This window comes from Tachysurus fulvidraco, chromosome 14 (assembly GCF_022655615.1).
Source record: "Tachysurus fulvidraco isolate hzauxx_2018 chromosome 14, HZAU_PFXX_2.0, whole genome shotgun sequence".
NCBI classification, from domain to species: domain Eukaryota; kingdom Metazoa; phylum Chordata; class Actinopteri; order Siluriformes; family Bagridae; genus Tachysurus; species Tachysurus fulvidraco.
Window position 1 is genome coordinate 6,321,417 of NC_062531.1, and position 16,892 is coordinate 6,338,308.

The 16,892-nt window shown below is 41.2% G+C and overlaps 2 protein-coding genes across 3 annotated transcripts in view; one reads left to right on the plus strand and one right to left on the minus strand.

Moving 5' to 3' along the window:
• The first annotated feature begins 668 nt into the window (after window positions 1–668).
• anapc7 (anaphase promoting complex subunit 7) lies at window positions 669–5,920 on the plus strand. Its single transcript, XM_027133127.2, has 11 exons — window positions 669–913; window positions 1,469–1,655; window positions 2,220–2,339; window positions 2,435–2,546; window positions 2,682–2,835; window positions 3,107–3,249; window positions 3,395–3,512; window positions 3,654–3,850; window positions 3,951–4,175; window positions 4,542–4,692; window positions 4,842–5,920. The coding sequence occupies exons 1-11, from the start codon at window positions 813–815 to the stop codon at window positions 5,029–5,031; spliced, it is 1,698 nt and encodes a 565-aa protein (XP_026988928.1). The 5' UTR covers window positions 669–812; the 3' UTR covers window positions 5,032–5,920.
• A 416-nt stretch (window positions 5,921–6,336) lies between these two features.
• The window catches only part of atp2a2a (ATPase sarcoplasmic/endoplasmic reticulum Ca2+ transporting 2a), a 31,613-nt gene continuing 21,057 nt past the window's right edge, over window positions 6,337–16,892 (minus strand). Inside the window, exons 9-21 of one of the 2 annotated variants that reach the window (XM_027133125.2) lie at window positions 16,512–16,600; window positions 16,301–16,403; window positions 15,488–15,619; window positions 15,190–15,309; window positions 14,801–15,019; window positions 14,179–14,514; window positions 13,690–13,910; window positions 13,081–13,283; window positions 12,566–12,651; window positions 12,272–12,405; window positions 10,891–11,008; window positions 9,775–9,895; window positions 6,337–6,927 (exon numbers count right to left, since the gene is read on the minus strand). In XM_027133125.2, coding sequence (XP_026988926.1) covers window positions 6,914–6,927; window positions 9,775–9,895; window positions 10,891–11,008; window positions 12,272–12,405; window positions 12,566–12,651; window positions 13,081–13,283; window positions 13,690–13,910; window positions 14,179–14,514; window positions 14,801–15,019; window positions 15,190–15,309; window positions 15,488–15,619; window positions 16,301–16,403; window positions 16,512–16,600 — 1,896 coding nt within the window. In that variant the 3' untranslated portion in view covers window positions 6,337–6,913. Of the gene's footprint in view, window positions 9,896–10,890; window positions 11,009–12,271; window positions 12,406–12,565; window positions 12,652–13,080; window positions 13,284–13,689; window positions 13,911–14,178; window positions 14,515–14,800; window positions 15,020–15,189; window positions 15,310–15,487; window positions 15,620–16,300; window positions 16,404–16,511; window positions 16,601–16,892 lie in introns of both variants that reach the window. The other variant, XM_027133124.2, reaches the window with a different exon arrangement.

Here is a 16,892-nt window from a genome sequence, read left to right on the forward strand (position 1 = left end):
GACCACAGCTTACTAATAAGCTGTAATGTGTATGTGATGAATAAAAGCTGCTGCTTCTTCCAAATCACTGTGAAACAAACAAGTCACAAATTACACTTAAAGTATTAAACTGTCAATGCTCCAGTTTTTCCAGTGCAACGAGAGCAAAATCTTCTCTTACTGCATCGCTTTCTTAACATGCACATCAATTTCCTGGAGGTTTGTAGATAAACTAAAAGCGAAAGTGAGTGAGCAGAAGGCTAGAATTTGCTAGGCTCTGCTCTGGGTTAAGAATGCATTGTGTTCGGAGCCAGGGGGGAAATATTAAACGTATTCCTCATGAAAGTTTGCACTATAATAAATAAATAAATTTTATATAAATGCATACATGCATACATACATACACACACGGATTCTGATTTTGTAATTTAGATGTGTTGTCGTTTTATGTCTGTTAAGGACTCTTATTAATGAATCATTTGCAAATTACGCAACAAAAATATGAGTGAGCGGGTTCATATGACCACGCCCCGTATTGGCTAGAATGTTAATATGTCCACGCCCTTCTTGAGCAAACCGGTCAATATATCAGCGAGCGGTTTTGCATGACCACGCCCATTATGAGCTAACATGTTAATATGACCACACCCTCTATAAATTTGACGATGCGCTCTCGTGAGCTTCCAGACTTTTATTTTGAAATTTTGTTTTGAAAAGACGTTTTCCTGCCATTTTGGATTTCTCGCGTTTATGTTCCTTCGTCGCAGCATCTTTCGCGCTGTTGTTTCTCGATTACGTCTTTTTTTCGTGTTAAATCGGTGATTAATTTGGAGATGAATGTCATTGATCATGTGCGGGACATGGCGGCCGCGGGCCTGCACTCTAACGTGCGACTCCTGAGCAGCCTGCTGTTGACTATGAGCACCAACAACCCGTGAGTGTTCGTGCTAAACGGCGCATAATAACAACTAGCCGTTTTATAACACTGTTATTTATAACCTGTACATTGCTCTAACTTCTGCATTAGAACCTACATTTATTACTGCGATTTGTTGTGCCAAGCTAACCGGCTAGCTAAATTAGCTGTTATTAAAATAACAAGCTAGCAATAAAATGCTAACTATTTAACTTCCGGAGTTTCACACAAATCTTCACACTGTTTAAACTCGTTCTAGTTACAGTTTACAGTTAGATAAAAACTCGTTCAGGACGTGTAAGTAAAACAGGGACGTGGTAGTCTAGTGGTAAGGGTGTTCGGGTACTGACCAGGAGGGTATGGGTTCGAATCCCAGCTCCACTAAGCTGCCACTGTTTTGGGTCCCTGATCTAGGCCCTTAACCCTCACTTTTGCTGTTTTATAAATTGAAATAAAAATGTGCGTCACCCTGGATAAGGGTGTCTGATAAATACCATAAATGTAGATATAAAATCCTGATAAACAGATACAGTACTGTGTGTGTCATGTATGATGTGTGTTTCTGTCCCACAGAGAGCTTTTCTCTCCAGCACAGAAGTATCAGATGTTGGTTTATCACGCCGATGCCATATTTCACGATAAAGAGTACAGAAATGCAGCTTGTAAGTACAACATGGCTCTCCAGCAGAAAAAGGTGCTCAGTAAAACCTCTAAAGTGCGTCCTTCCAGCACAGGAGGCACCTCTTCAGTCCAAACCCAGGTGAGTTCTACTGATCTCTGACCTCTGCTGATTATACAGTTGTTAACTCCTTTTACTCATGCTAGAGCATAAAAAAAAAAACACGTTTTATTTTTTTCACTGCTTCGTAAACATATCAACTCACCAGATTATACAAGTCGCAGTCAAACGGCTGTTTTGCCTTATTTTTTAACACAAAAAAAATCAAAAAGTCGTGTTTTATTGAAAACATATGTTTTCAACTCAGATGGGTTTGTTATTTTGTGCACGCGCTCACTAATTTCACTGGAACTGCATTTTAAAGTAAAACTCCACCCTGAAACATTTATTATATTCGTAATACTATGCGTGTGATGTTTTTAGGGATTGTGGTGCCAGCGTGTAGAAATTTTGGTGGTTTCTAATGCAGTTGAAAATCGGCATTTATTAGAATATTAGGGGGAAAAAAACATTTCCACCAATCTTAAACATGCAGGTTGTTTTCTAGAATAAATAAATTTATAGAATAAACCTCGGTCACCATTGAACATGGCATGTTAATGTTAAAGATTTGAGCAGTGCAGAATATCGTTTTATTTTTTGCAGAATTTGCCTTCAGAGATTGAGGTGAAATACAAGATTGCAGAGTGCTACACCATTCTGAAGCTGGACAAAGATGCCATCTCTGTTTTGGACGGGATTCCCTCAAGGCAGCGGACTCCTAAGGTGTTTTATCATTTCCTCCGATAAACCCAATAATGCTTTATGTCTTACTAGGATGTCGACTCACTCTTTTGTCTGCGATACTTCAATCCGAACAGATCAACATGATGCTGGCGAACCTGTATAGAAAGGCTGGACAGGAGCGGTCAGCGGTCACAAGCTACAAGGAGGTCCTGAGGCAGTGTCCTCTCGCAATGGATGCTATAATTGGTCTGTAACTAAATTTCTTTATACACACAAATGGCAGATTTATTGACAAGAACAGGAAGTCTGTATCCTATGTCTGTGCTGAGCTTTACAAGAATAGTTCACTAGGTTGAGCTGTGTGTATTGGGATGTTTGCAGGGCTGCTGTCTCTCTCTGTGAAGGGAGCTGAGGTGGCCTCTATGACCATGGATGTGATTCAGAGTATCCCTAATCTGGACTGGCTTTCTGTCTGGATCAAAGCCTACGCCTTCATTCATGGAGGAGATAATCACAGAGCTATCAATACGATCTGGTGAGGAGTTATAAAGAAAGACTTTATATAATTTGTAATGGAAAATCTCCGCTTGGTGTGTTAGCTCCATATCTCCAGTGCAAAACACAAGAAGCGAACTTTGGAAAAGAATTTTGAAACGGTTATGGCTGATTTATTGCATTCGTTGTCATTAGTGAATTGTACTTAAAAAGCATCCCAGTTACACCTGTATTTCATGGAATGGGTGTTGGTGCTTTATTTAATGGCTTATCGTATGGTTCTGTTCTCAAAATGGTTTATTTTTCTACAGCTCCCTGGAGAAAAAGTCTCTCCTGAGAGATAACGTTGATCTGTTGGTGAGCCTCGCAGACGTGTACTTCCGAGCCGGAGACACCAAGAACGCCATCCTGAAATTTGAGCAGGCGCAGATGCTTGACCCCTATCTAATCAAAGGTATGGCGTCAAATGTGTATTTGTACAAGCAACATCCATGATGTGGAGCAGAATGAAACTTTCTGACGAGGAACAGATCGTGTGTTCGGACACTGGATCTCATGGACGAACACTTATGAAAGCACTGTGATGTGTTGGTTGTTAGGCATGGACGTGTACGGCTACCTTATGGCTCGAGAAGGACATTTGGATGATGTGGAGGTTCTTGGCGGTCGATTGTTTAACATCTCGGATCAGCACGCAGAACCCTGGGTTATATCTGGGTGAGTACGGTCAGCTGGTCAAACGATACGAGTGTGTTTATGTTGTGTTGTTTGTTTGGAAAACCGTCCAGTCGCTCATCCATAGCAGAAGCGCTTATTAATCTCCTTTTCATGATTTTTTTTTCCTGTTTTGTCATCCAGGTGCCACAGTTTCTGCAGTAAGCGCTATTCTCGTGCACTGTACCTGGGGGCCAAAGCCATTCAGCTGAACAGTAACAGCGTACAAGCTCTGCTTCTGAAGGGTGCAGCGCTGCGCAATATGGGCCGAGTGCAGGAGGCCATCATTCACTTTAGGGAGGCCATGAGGCTGGCACCGTGCCGTCTGGACTGCTACGAGGGTAGGAGCATCACTCCGTGGTGATGGATTATTCTTTGAATAAAAATGGCACTTCTGTGGGATTCATCTCTGATGTGTTTCGATTCTATTTTTGACCTTAGGACTGATTGACTGTTACCTGGCATCCAATGGCATCCGTGAGGCAATGGGCATGGCCAATAATATTTATAAGACTCTCGGTGCCAATGCTCAGACGCTTACTATTCTGGCCACAGTGTGTCTGGAGGACCCCATGACCCAGGAGAAGGCTAAGACCCTGCTGGACAAAGCTCTCGCCCAGCGGCCCGACTACATTAAAGCTGTGGTGAAGAAAGCAGAGCTCCTCAGTGCGTAGCGTTCACCTGAAATGCTCATTATTACTATGGTTCCTTTGTCCAATGTGTCTGAGAATAATTAGGAGATTATTTCCCAATACTAACATGTCCCAACATTTCTATTCTTAATATACCACAACAATTTTGGCAATGATTAAAATTTTCAGTTATCAGGACAATAAATTGTAGCTTACAGTGAAACCTTAAAGCACATAGTTTGTAGACTTTCCTGTGGTGGAAAACCGAGTGACGGCTTTATGCCAAACAGTTACGAAGTGCAAACACCGGAGACTTGCTCCATACCGGAAATCTCTGTATTGTAATGTCATTTGTTTTGTTTTTTTACCTAAACTTTTTTGTGCGTGTTGTCTTACGCAGGTCGAGAACAGAAATACGAAGAAGGCATAGCACTCCTGCGAAATACACTGGCCAATCAGAGTGACTGCATGCTGCACAGAATGCTGGGAGATTTTCTAGTCGCTGTTAATGAGTATCAGGAGGCCATGGACCAGTATAGCATAGCACTGAGGTAGCCTTTTCTTCTTTCGCAAACTGTTTGTTTAACACGGATAGATTTGTCCAACATTGTTCAAGGTATTGACTAATTTTAAAAAGAAAAAAGTCAGCAGCCCTTTTTCTTAGCTATATGTGCGATGATGGTGTTTTGCTGTCTCACAGCCTGGATCCAAATGATCAGAAGTCTCTAGAGGGCATGCAGAAGATGGAGAAGGAGGAGAGCCCTACAGACGCCACGGTGGAGATTGACGGGGACGACATGGAGGGCAGCGGAGAGGAGGGCGACCTCGAGGGCAGCGACAGCGAGGCAGCGCAGTGGGCCGACCAGGAGCAGTGGTTCGGCATGCAGTGACCAGCGGCACTGGTCCTCGGATCAGCCTCATTCTGACTGGTAACATCATTCAGCAGGACGCAAACTGATCCTGGATCAGCACTTGACTCTGGTGAGGTCTGAGACACACTGTACCTGGCCTACAGAAATTGTCACAGTGCCACCTGCAGGCCTGGAGCCATGGAGCACAGGCAGGAAAGCCTGACCAATCTGTGCATAAACATGGATGATACTGTAACAGGTGATGGTGCACAGTTATAAAGAACAGCACTGATGCTTGGAATCACTTTAAACACTTTGGCACTGTGTAGCAAAAGCAATGCCTTTTATCAGGGTTTGTCTTCTGGCTTTACACAGGTCACGTGACTACACGACTCTGCTCTGCGATCTAATGGTCATACTTTTGTCTCGAGTCACTTTTCTCTACCAAACCAAACCATTTACTAATGAGCTAAATCGCCCCTTTGTTCTAAGCAGGTAACAGCAAAGCCTTAGTGATACTTCAGATCACTGATTTTTCTCTTATTAAACTGCATTGTAACCTCTCGGACACCACACACAACTGCTATCTCCACACATGGAAACTGGAAATACTACAAACTAGCACCAGGATTGCAGATTACATCACAAATATTTCTATATAAATATTTACTTTTTTTTTTTTTTTTTTTATGGTTGAACTTTTCCCTTTACCTTGTAACAGCCCTTCCCACACGTTCATGATTTCCTGACGTCATTAGTAAGTAAAGAACAAACTCTTCCTATTCAACTTAAATTCTTGTAGCCTGAAGTGCTCTTTGTGGTGTTACTTCTTTTTTTAATTCTAATGTTTATAACAAGATTGTGGCATTGTGAGGTGTGAACAATACTATTTTTCAATGTTAACAAATAAATCATGACCGATTCTGTAGTAGTTGTCTATTTTCCCTTTTTTTTTTTTTTTTTTTTTTTTTTAAACCAATAATAGATTATTCAGGTCTCACACATCTCACACTCTCTCTCTCACACACACACACACACACACACACATATATCGTATGTATGTCACATGCAGTGCTTTATGGCAGGGTGAAATACTATTCTTTCAATATCTCAGCTTAGTAAGGGTCAAAGCACAGGGTCAATCAGGATACAGCTACCCTGGGGCAGAGAGGGGTAAGGGCCTTGCTCAAGGGCCCAACAGTGGCACTATGACAGTGCTGGGGCTTGAACCCATAACCTTCTGATCCTTCACTTAACCATTAACCCAGAACTCTTACCCTCACTCTAGACTGTTTGTTCCAATCCAAAACACATGAGCTTGTTCAAACAAATAAAGACTCATGCTGTCATGTATCATTTTATTAACCACAAGTCATTGCGATGTTTGTTTACAATATTTGACACTGGTTGAGCAGAGTCTTGCCTGTAGTCGTCACTGGAACAAAACCCGCTGTATTTCCCCATCACACTCCTCTATGCTGAAACTCATCTGCTCTTAAACAGGACGCACATCACTGTGCGAAGCGATAATCATCTGGTTGATCTACACGTCTCACAAAATAAAACAATCCTTTTGCAAAAATAATAATAAAAAAAAATAACAGGTGCCAGTCACTAATGCCAGCTTGTATTTAAATACATACATTTAAATTAAGTGTGGCTGTGCTATACAAAAGCGTATCATTTTACCAGCATCATGATTGAGTAGCTTAAAGGGGCATGCACCCTGATCTGCCTTAACATTTCACTCAATTTTGTCTCTTTATCCTAGAACCTTTCACTCATTTAACGTTTTTTCTTGTTGGCACTTGGCACGGTTGGCATGCAGGTCATGAACGATGTGGTTTTTGCTCAAAACACACGAGCTAAACTAACAAAACCTTTACAGCTTCTGCAAGGATTACTGAGAAGCAGGCCAGGCTTACAGGGCCCGTGCTGAGGAAGGAAAGAGACAGAGAAAAGGAAAGATTATCAAAAGCCTGATCATTTTAAAACAAAAAAGATTTTAGTAAAAGACTTATGCAAGATTTATCAAATGTGCTGCTTATATAAACACCATTTTTCATTATGTGGCTTAAGTTATTAACATATATATTTTCATAATGTTAAGTTCTCTAAAAGGGTTGCCAGGTCTGCAGTTTTCCTGGAACTCAGCAGTGGGTTAAGTAGTTAAATGACATGGTAGCTTAGTGGCTAAGGTGTTGGACTACTGAATCCCTGGTCCACTAAGCTGGCCCTGCTGGGCCCCTGAGCAAGGCCCTTAACTCTCAATTGCTCAATTCTATAAAATGAGAAAAAAATGTACTTTACCAAATGCTATAAATGTAAATGCGAATATCATTGAATTCTCAATTCTGATTGGTCAGAAGGATGATTTATTTTGATTTATAAAAGCTTCTGTTCAGTTAAGGCTCTTGTTCTGATCCATGAGCATTTCAAGAGTAACGACGACGTACACAGGGACTTGACGTGTGACAGACATCATTTGAATCTAACAAAAAAGTGAATGCTTTAAGCTTAAAGCATTAAAAGCTTATTGTATGGAGATTTTTTTATCATTTATGAAAGAAGCTTTCAGTGTTGCAGAGTACTTTGAACTGCCTCGTTATACAGATGTTCCACCACATTAAATTCATCCATACATCTATTTTCTTTTCTGATTATCCTTCTCCTCGGGACTCGGGGCACAAGGTAAGGGACATCCTGGACAAGCTGCCTGCCACAGGACCCAGTCTCACATACACATACAAGTAACAATGCAACTATCCATTATATATAAACCCAATTAGCAAATGACCAGAAATCCCAATTGGTTTACTCTTGTTATTCTTATTTATGTGTTTAAGAAACGTACTGAAAGAACTCTTTATAAAATGGTCTAATTTCTGTTTACTTTAAAGTGTATGGTGTTACTTTGTAAGTTCTACAATATCTTTCTCCGTGTTCGCTGTAACTTTGGTTACAGATCGATACAGTTTCTAATTCAATGTTTGGAGTTTTTAGTGCAGACCTGGCAACACGCTCAAAAACCCGCTCAAGGTTGTGTGATTAGATGATTAAAGACAATGCAGCTTGCAGTGTTAGGAAGAGTGTCATCTTGACGGGGGGAGACGACGCAGGAGCAGGAGGTTACAGTTCTGTTTTCACACTCAGAGTAAAGCAATGGGAGAAAAAATAAGTACAAGAAAAAGTATTATTATTATTAAAAGCCACATATTGAGTGAAGCAGGCTGTCAAACGACGAGCCGACTGCTTTGACGTTTGACTGATTTGACATCTATCTTTATCATGTAGAGTTATTAAAAACGATCTGAAAACTCTCAAACTTATGAGAGACATCTGTGCTGTAGGTACAAACAACACACACACACACACACACACACACACACACACACACACAACGCAACACACAACATGCACGCACACACAAACATACATACACAACATGCATGCACACACCACACACAGACACCAACACACCCAACATGCCACAAACGCGCACACACACACACCAACACACACAATATGCTCACATATGCCGCACATACACAAACATGTACATGTAAAGCCATAGCATTGTGCATGTTTTGCACAACCTTACACAGGTCACGGAAAATAAAAATACTCCAAACTGTGTCCAAATAAACAGATTACAGACCATTCTTCATCCTCCTAATTAACTCATCAGAATTTTATCACGGCTTGGAGACAAACCAGTTCCTTTTTCAACTTTTTTCATCTTTAAAGGTGCAGTCTGTAATATTTAAAAGTGTGTCTGAATATCTAATAATCATATTAAAGCTACCCTGGATGTAAAATATGATTCTGACGCTGTCCTGGAAAAGACAAGACTCGGTTTTACATATTATTGTACTTTTCCTGGCCCGGAAATGAGCTCCCTTCCCAATCATAATAGAGATTGTGTGTGTGTGTGTGTGTGTGTGTGTGTGTGTGTGTGTGTGTGTGTGTGTGTGTGTGTGTGTGTGTGTGTGTGTTGCTATGAAAAAGGCATATCAGGGTTTTCATTGCGATGAATTAAAAATGAATTAAATTCAAACTGCCCCTTTAAAGATATTCTATGCTGGTTTTCTGATTAAAAAAAAAATTCAAATAAAGTAAAACCAAGGTTCAAATGATCTGGACAACAGTGGAAGTGAGGTAGCTGAATTCTGCCAAATGCAGAATGTAACCATTGGTTTAAAAACAAGTACTTCAAAATATGATCAGTTAGAATGGGGTGATTTATAAAACAATATAATCTGCTATACAATGAAAGTTGTTGCCATGACTACACACACTGTCCTGATTCATCGTGAGGACGACGAGGACCATGGGTCCATGCCCCTTAAAAATAAGCTAATAAATATATTAAATCCACTGACTGCTTATAACATCTCTTAATAATATAACTGTAATATATATATATAAACAACTCATGTGTGCTTTAAAATGGAACAGTTACAACAATGAATAATATGTCATCAATCTTAGAGCTAATTATATAAAAACAGCAAACATACAGATTCCTGTGCAAACGTTCTCCTGGACTGGGTTAATGGTGGTTCTGGGTTAATAAGTGGTGGTTTTGTGTTAGCGTCACAGCAGCTCGCAGTCAGTGAGCGCTCAGTCAGGAGGACTCCAACGAGCGGCTCGTGTTAGTGTCCGTGCTGTACAGCCACACCACCAGGGGGAGACTCAGAGCTATGAAGGGCCAGGAGATGTCCTGGATGCATGCAGACACGCTCCAGCTCTCTTGCTGCTCCCCAGCGGCTAAATCTTTACCCGGCTCCAGGTAGTTCCTCGCCACGAACTTGAGCAGCTCATCCAGCAGGATGACAGGTATGGAGATCTTCAGCACCATCATCCACTGGTTCAGGTTCAGAGGAGTGATCTGGAAGATGACCTTAAAAGGGAGAGATGAAGAAGAATTTCTCAGAAGGTTTCCATGACAAAGCAAAACAAGAGAGAAAGCAAGCAAGTGCTTCATCAGGGAATAAATTAATAAACATCAAATAAACTTCATTTATATTGTTCAGAATTTGCTGACACCTTCAAAATGATGTTTTATATCACGCTAAATCGAGCGTGTTCAAAAAAAATGGATAAAATATTTTAGTGACAAAGCTCTGGATAAGCAATTAACTTGTGTAAATGGTGGCAGTTATGTTACCATTCAATGCAGTAAGGATTTTTATGGCCATTAAAAAATATCGTTGGTTAGGATTTCTTTTTGTAATTGTGCATCTTGTTAGGTTTTGAGTAGCATTCAATCTGCTACAGAATTTGGTTCATGTTTAGAAAACTAAAGTGAACTGCATCAGATTCTTCCTGTTGTTGATCGGCTCTGGTGCAGTATTTTTTACTTGGGTTGGTCAGCTGAAATACATTGACTTGTGCCACAGTGGTTAGTTTCACCATAATCAGCAAGTGTGAGGTGAATATTCATTCATTCATTCATTCATTCATTCATTTTCTACCGCTTATCAGAACTACTCGGGTCACGGGGAGCCTGTGTCTATCTCAGGCGTCATCGGGCATCAAGGCAGGATACACCCTGGACAGAGTGCCAACCCATCGCAGGGCACACACACACTCTCATTCACTAACACAATATTAATCATCTTAACTCAATACTCATCTGAGAGATGCTGCATTTTCTAATCAGAAGCTAAAAGCTCTCAACTTGAGAGCTAAAACCAAGTTTGTTCAAGTGATCACCAAAATCTTTTTCTTCCAAAATGTAAAAAACGATTTTAAGATGAACACATACTGTAAAAATTGGGTTTGGTGTGTATTGGGTTTGAAATATTAAATTTTTGTTGCTGGAGTCAATGAAAAGAGTTGCATTATGACCTTTATATAAATACTACGTGATTTACAGATCTCAGATAATCTTACCGGCAACGGTTCGACGTAGAGGATGAGGAAATGCAGGGACATGGAGAGGCAAATGGCTCCCAGCAGCCACACGTTCTCCCACGGAGGCATGCGCAGAAGAGACTGGTTCTCCGACAGACTGCACACGAATGGGAAAAGAGTTGGAGATTTGTTATGGGGATTAAAAAACAAAACAGACTGACAGTAAGAAGACAGGCAGGAAAATGAAGACTGTGTTTTGCTGTATAGCTCTGACAAGCTATATATGCCACTCTCGAGCTCCCGGTGTTCTGAGTTCCTAGCCTGATCGTCTCTTCTTATGCAGCTACTTCCTCGAACCTGATGTTTTAATGCTGGTTGGAGTCTCGTCGCCCGGTGGTCACCCTGCCAGGGATTGATCTGCATGGTCATCCAGTGTCTCATGGGATTATTGTAGATGGAGCCGCCCGGAGACTGTCATGTCTTTTTGTGCTAAACTCAGCTCTTCTTTGACCCAATCAGTTCTGTGCTGAACAGAGTTTGCTCTGACCCCTTAGATTCTCAGGATATCTTGGTTACACTATTATAAACTGTTGTAGAAAGGACATTATTAACATTTACATTATTTACTGTAGAGTGTCACCCAAATGAGTTCCCTTCTGAGTCTGGTTCCTCTCAAGGTTTCTTGCTCATATCATCTCAGAAAGATTTTCTTCACTGACATCAATTCTGGCTTGTTCATTAGGGATAGATATATAGTATTTTAAATGATAAATGAATATTTTTCTCTCCCAAACCCCTTCAATTATTATCTGTCTCAGTGCAGTGGTTTCTGTGATTTGCCTCATTAATCGTTAATATTTTAGTATGTAGCTGCTATTAAGTTTGTCAGTAACCTGTTATTCTTTTCTTCCTCGTTTCATGCTTACTATATTTTGCCAGATTTTTTACTATTAAAAAATTTTAATTTTAAAAAATGTAATTAATTAAAGCACTTGCCCTGTGAATATATATATATCACATATATATATATATATATCACAATATATATATTGTATATATATATATATATATATATATACATGTCTGTTATATAACTGTTATCTCAGTGCTAAGTGCTCAGTAATAGTGATAAAATAAGACCTTCTTATACCCCTGAGTTAATAGACTCTTGTTGGCATTAAGCCAGTTTTTTTTAGAGGCCCAGAACCTTCCCTTTTCTGGAAAAGTGTAGAAATCAAACTTAAGACAGTTTTGGAACCAGCTTTGACCAAATAAACTTGCATTTTAGTGTGTGTGTGTGTGTGTGTGTGTGTGTGTGTGTGTGTGTGTGTGTGTGTGTGTGTGTGTGTGTGTGTGTGTGTGTGTGTGTGTGTGTGTGTGCGCGCGTGTGTGTGTGTGCGTGTGTGTGTGAGAAAGAGACCTGTTGAGAGCGTTGCACATCTCGATGGTGACGAGGACAGACAGCGCCATGGTCATGGGGTACGGCGATTCAAACATGTGGCACTCCAGATCTTGAAAGTCAGGATGGTCAGGAGAACACTGCAGGAAGTGGCTCTGATAGGAACAAAAAGCACCACAACACAACAAACAGACAGAAAACCAGTTAAAAGAAAATGCAGTAAAAAAATCACATGTTGAACAAACAAGCTTTTATTTTTCACACCTCCTTGCACATCCTATGTGCAGCCCTGAAGCCTGACCGAAAAACACTCACCAGCTGGTAGAGGGTGATCTGAGGGCCATCATCAGCCACGATGAACCACCAGGCTGCAGCTCCTACTGTAGCAGCTCCCACATAGCCTACAAGAGACACAATAGAAACACTGCAATTACCACCTACAGCTCACTATATCACCAGATCTTAATCCCTTGTGTGAGGGAGCTCCACACTGTAGACCTTCAGAACTTCAGGACTGAGCTTCAAAACTCAAGAGGTTTGGTCTTAGATCGAAGCAATACAAATGCATTCCTTCCAACCTAAACTTCAAATTCAGCAAGCTTTAAATATTTCCTCTCTGCTAGGTTATACTAAAGCTAATCACAGTGTCTGGTTCATAAGAATGAAAATGAAGTACGTATTTCATCAGGTCTGGTCGGGTTGGCTCAGTGAATCAAAGCATTCTCTACCTGAACAGGAAGAACCCCATCTGGTTGGATTTGACCTTATATAGTCCCTTAGCAACTTACACGCAGGTTTTAAGGCTTCATTTAAGAATCATATGAACTCACAGCCAATGGCGAGGTATCTAAAAAAGAGCCAGCCGGAAATCAGAGGCTCCTTGGCATTGCGGGGAGGTTTGTTCATAATGTCCAGGTCAGGGGGATTAAAGCCAAGCGCAGTGGCAGGCAAGCCGTCTGTCACCAGGTTTACCCACAACAGCTGCACTGGGATCAGAGCCTCAGGGAAGCCCAGTGCTGCAGTCAGAAAGATACTGCAGAGGAAGAAAAAACACGGTTACACACAGCAAACAGAGATCCAAGCAATACGTCTCAGGTGTCTCTTTCATTCTGCAATGTGGCAAGTCAAGGGGAGAGGAACACAGCGAGTGTTTTTAGGATGGTTATAATGCAGTGATCAGCAGGCACTAACACAAATAAACACAAATACAACTGGCATGGGAACAAATGCAGGATTTCAAGTAGCAGTTCATTTTGCCTCTAGTTCATTGCATCAAATTTTAGGAATGGCTTAACAGACTACATGTAACATCATGCCTAATTTTTTTCACACCCCAGAGAAGAAACCAGCAAAAAGGTCCAGTGGGACTGGTGCTTTACATGACATACAGATTTCTAATTAACAACATAAAAAAAATCTCAAGTGATAAACTGACTGACCAGACGACCTCCCCGATGTTAGAGGAGATGAGGTAGCGGATGAACTGCTTCATGTTGTTGTAAATGGCTCGACCTTCTTCAACAGCGGCTACGATGGTGGAGAAGTTGTCGTCAGCGAGGACCATTTCCGAGGCTGTCTTGGCCACAGCGGTGCCAGAGCCCATGGCGATGCCGATCTCTGCCTTCTTCAGGGCAGGGGCATCGTTCACCCCATCTCCCGTCTGTGGAGGAAGTGATCGTGACAGCCATTGATACTGAGCACTTTTAGTTTGTACAGTATTCGTAATCTAATAATTAAAGTCAAACGAGGACTGAGTACTATATAAAATAATATTTATCTGTTAGTACTCTAATCTGTAGTACATTCAATTATTTGATTCTTATGAATTAATGACTCAATGAACCAATCCTAACTTTACAGTTGAATCTATCAAACCAGCACCATGCAGCTCTAAAATGTTCTACAGGTTTGGTTTTTGATGCCGTTACCATTGCAGTGATCTCATTGAAGCCCTGGAGAAACTCCACGATCTTAGACTTGTGAGAGGGTTCGACACGGGCAAAGCAGCGAGCAACCATGACAGCATCGCGCTGTGAGTTGGGGGAAAGATCGTCAAACTCACGGCCCGTGAAAGCCATGCCCTGTACATCATCATCCTCGGAGAAGATGCCGATGCGCCTGCAGATGGCCACAGCCGTGCCTTTGTTATCTCCTGTGATCATAATGACTCGGATACCGGCATGACGACACAACTTGATGGAGGCAGCCACCTCGGTCCGGGGAGGATCCAGCATGCCCACGCAGCCCACGAATGTCAGGTCAGACTGCATACAACAGAAGGGGAGATGAACTCAGCAGTCTCTCAATTACAAATGTCAAAAACAAAATGTCCATAATATAATGTAACAATATTAAAGACATACTGTAAAGTAAAAAAGAAAGTTTTTTCTGGGCCAGAAAAGGTGAGTGGAAACGTCACAGGGCAAAAAGTATTATTTGTAAATCCTATGAATATTATAGGTCTTGAAACACATTTAATCAGTCAGCCTAATATAGTATATTAGCAATGAGTATATAGCAAGAACATAACATGAGAGCGCTAAGCGGTACCTCATACTCAGCGAAGCGTGCTGTTTCAGACAGAACCATCTCGTCCTTCCTGAGCGGGTTGTCCCGGGTAGCCAGTGCCAGGCAACGCAGCGTGTCCCGTCCAGTGCCGTACTCTCTGATCACAGACATGATCTTATCTTTAATACCCTGAGTCATAGGCACACGAGTGGCTCCCACACGTACATATGAACACCTGTCAATCACTCCCTCTGGGGCTCCCTGCAAACAAGGACTTAGCATTAATGTCCTGTTTAGCTCATGATGAAGAAGAAAGGTTAATAAATAAATGCTGTGATTTAACTACTCAAAATACTCAATTTAATAGATGTGTGTCATGTTCTGGAGATTGTTTTTTTTTTTAATATCTGGTATGTTTCACATCTAATCACCTTAACAAACATCTTGCTGGTGGTGGACCTGCCCTTGCTGGGGGTGCAGTATACAGACATGGACTTTCTGTCCCGAGAAAACTCCAAAGTGAACTCCTTCTTCATTAGCTGTTTGATAACCTGAGAGACACACACACACACACACACACACACACACACACACACACACACACACACACACACACACACACACACACACACATATATGTGCATTTTTTGTCATTGAGCTTTACACATATTAACTCTGTCTGACATGGTGGTGTTTATAATGTTTTCGAATTAAACTGTGAGTATTTACCGAGTTGCAGGCATTAGCTCTCTCAATCTTGGACAGGTTCCTGACATCTGTATCAAACACGTTCATCTTTTCCGCCAGGCAGGTCAGAGCAGTCTCTGTGGCCTCTCCCACCTTCTCATACACACCTTTGGACTACAGACACACCCTGATATTTTAACTTTACAAACAAGTCAAAATTTCTGTTCATTTTATTTCAGTTTAGGTCGAAAATTTCTAAAAAATTTAAAGGGGCATTTTGTCCTTTTCCCCTCTGAGGATAACAAACTGATTATACATTCTTGTTGTCAGGACTCAGCCTGGCCACGTGCATCTGTTTACGTTCCTGGTCACATATCTGCCCCGCCTTCGTCTGCTCCTCCCTGTCTACACAGCTGTTTCCTATTGTGGTTACCCTGTGTATTTAACTGTGCTGTGCTGCCTTGTGCAGCGCAGAATCTACTGTTGTCTTGTCCTGTCTTTAGTCCGTGTCGTGTTTAGTGTTCTTGTGTTATTAAACCCTGTGTATTTCACCATCCTGTCCCACGTTCATGACACATGTAAAGCTTTCCTATATTCTATTATAGATTCAATGAAACAATAAACCATAAATACAATAACTGAAGGTTGACATTTCAAATCACTTCAAAATATATATTTCAAAATATTTTTCATTTCACTTTTTCAATACTACAAACTCAGCCTTTGAGCTGTAAATGTGTAAGCTGTGTGTGTGTGTGTGTGTGTGTGTGTGTGTGTGTGTGTGTGTGTGTGTGTGTGTGTGTGTGTGTGTGTGTGTGTGTGTGTGTGTGTGTATGCATGTGTCCATGGTGCTACCTCATTAAAGTCCAGCGAGGAGTCGTTACACAGAGCACAGATAGTGGCTATCTCCACTAGACCATCGTAGCCAGAGCACTTCACTGGTCGGTTATCCAGATATCTGTGACGAGACGTGACAGCATGAGCTTGCAAGTAGGTACAAAAACAACACTTTTGAGTAAAGTACTGCACTACTTTGAAACGAGTTGTGAGGTAATGAAGTACTCACACTTCTCCTTCAGGTGCATAGGTTGATCCAGAAATGGTGAACTCAGTCAGAGAACAGCTCTCACTTTCTGCTTTGTCTAAGATGAACATCTATTAAACAAAGTCTTGTTAAAGCTACAGGATGGAAGATTTGGAAGTACACTCTATCTTGACCATGTCAAGGCTGGTGTTTGAATAGTAGTGGTAGTTGTTAGATTGGTGTGAACAACAAAAAGCATCGAAGGAGTGACAGTTCTGTAGGTGGAAACTGATGCCATTTTGATAAGAGAAGTTTGAGGAGAATGGACTAACTTGACAGGAGCTGACAGGAAGGCTACGTTTTTTAAATAACTACTCTGTATAAATGTCGTGAGCAGAAAAGCATCTCAGAACGCACAACACA

Bases quoted from the DNA above. Each gene is read 5' to 3' on its own strand.
- anapc7 (XM_027133127.2), top strand. From the start codon at position 813: ATGAATGTCATTGATCATGTGCGGGACATGGCGGCCGCGGGCCTGCAC. The intron at 2,836-3,106 runs GTGAGGAGTTAT...ATTTTTCTACAG, and splicing joins AGAGCTATCAATACGATCTG to CTCCCTGGAGAAAAAGTCTC. The intron at 4,693-4,841 runs GTAGCCTTTTCT...GCTGTCTCACAG, and splicing joins CAGTATAGCATAGCACTGAG to CCTGGATCCAAATGATCAGA.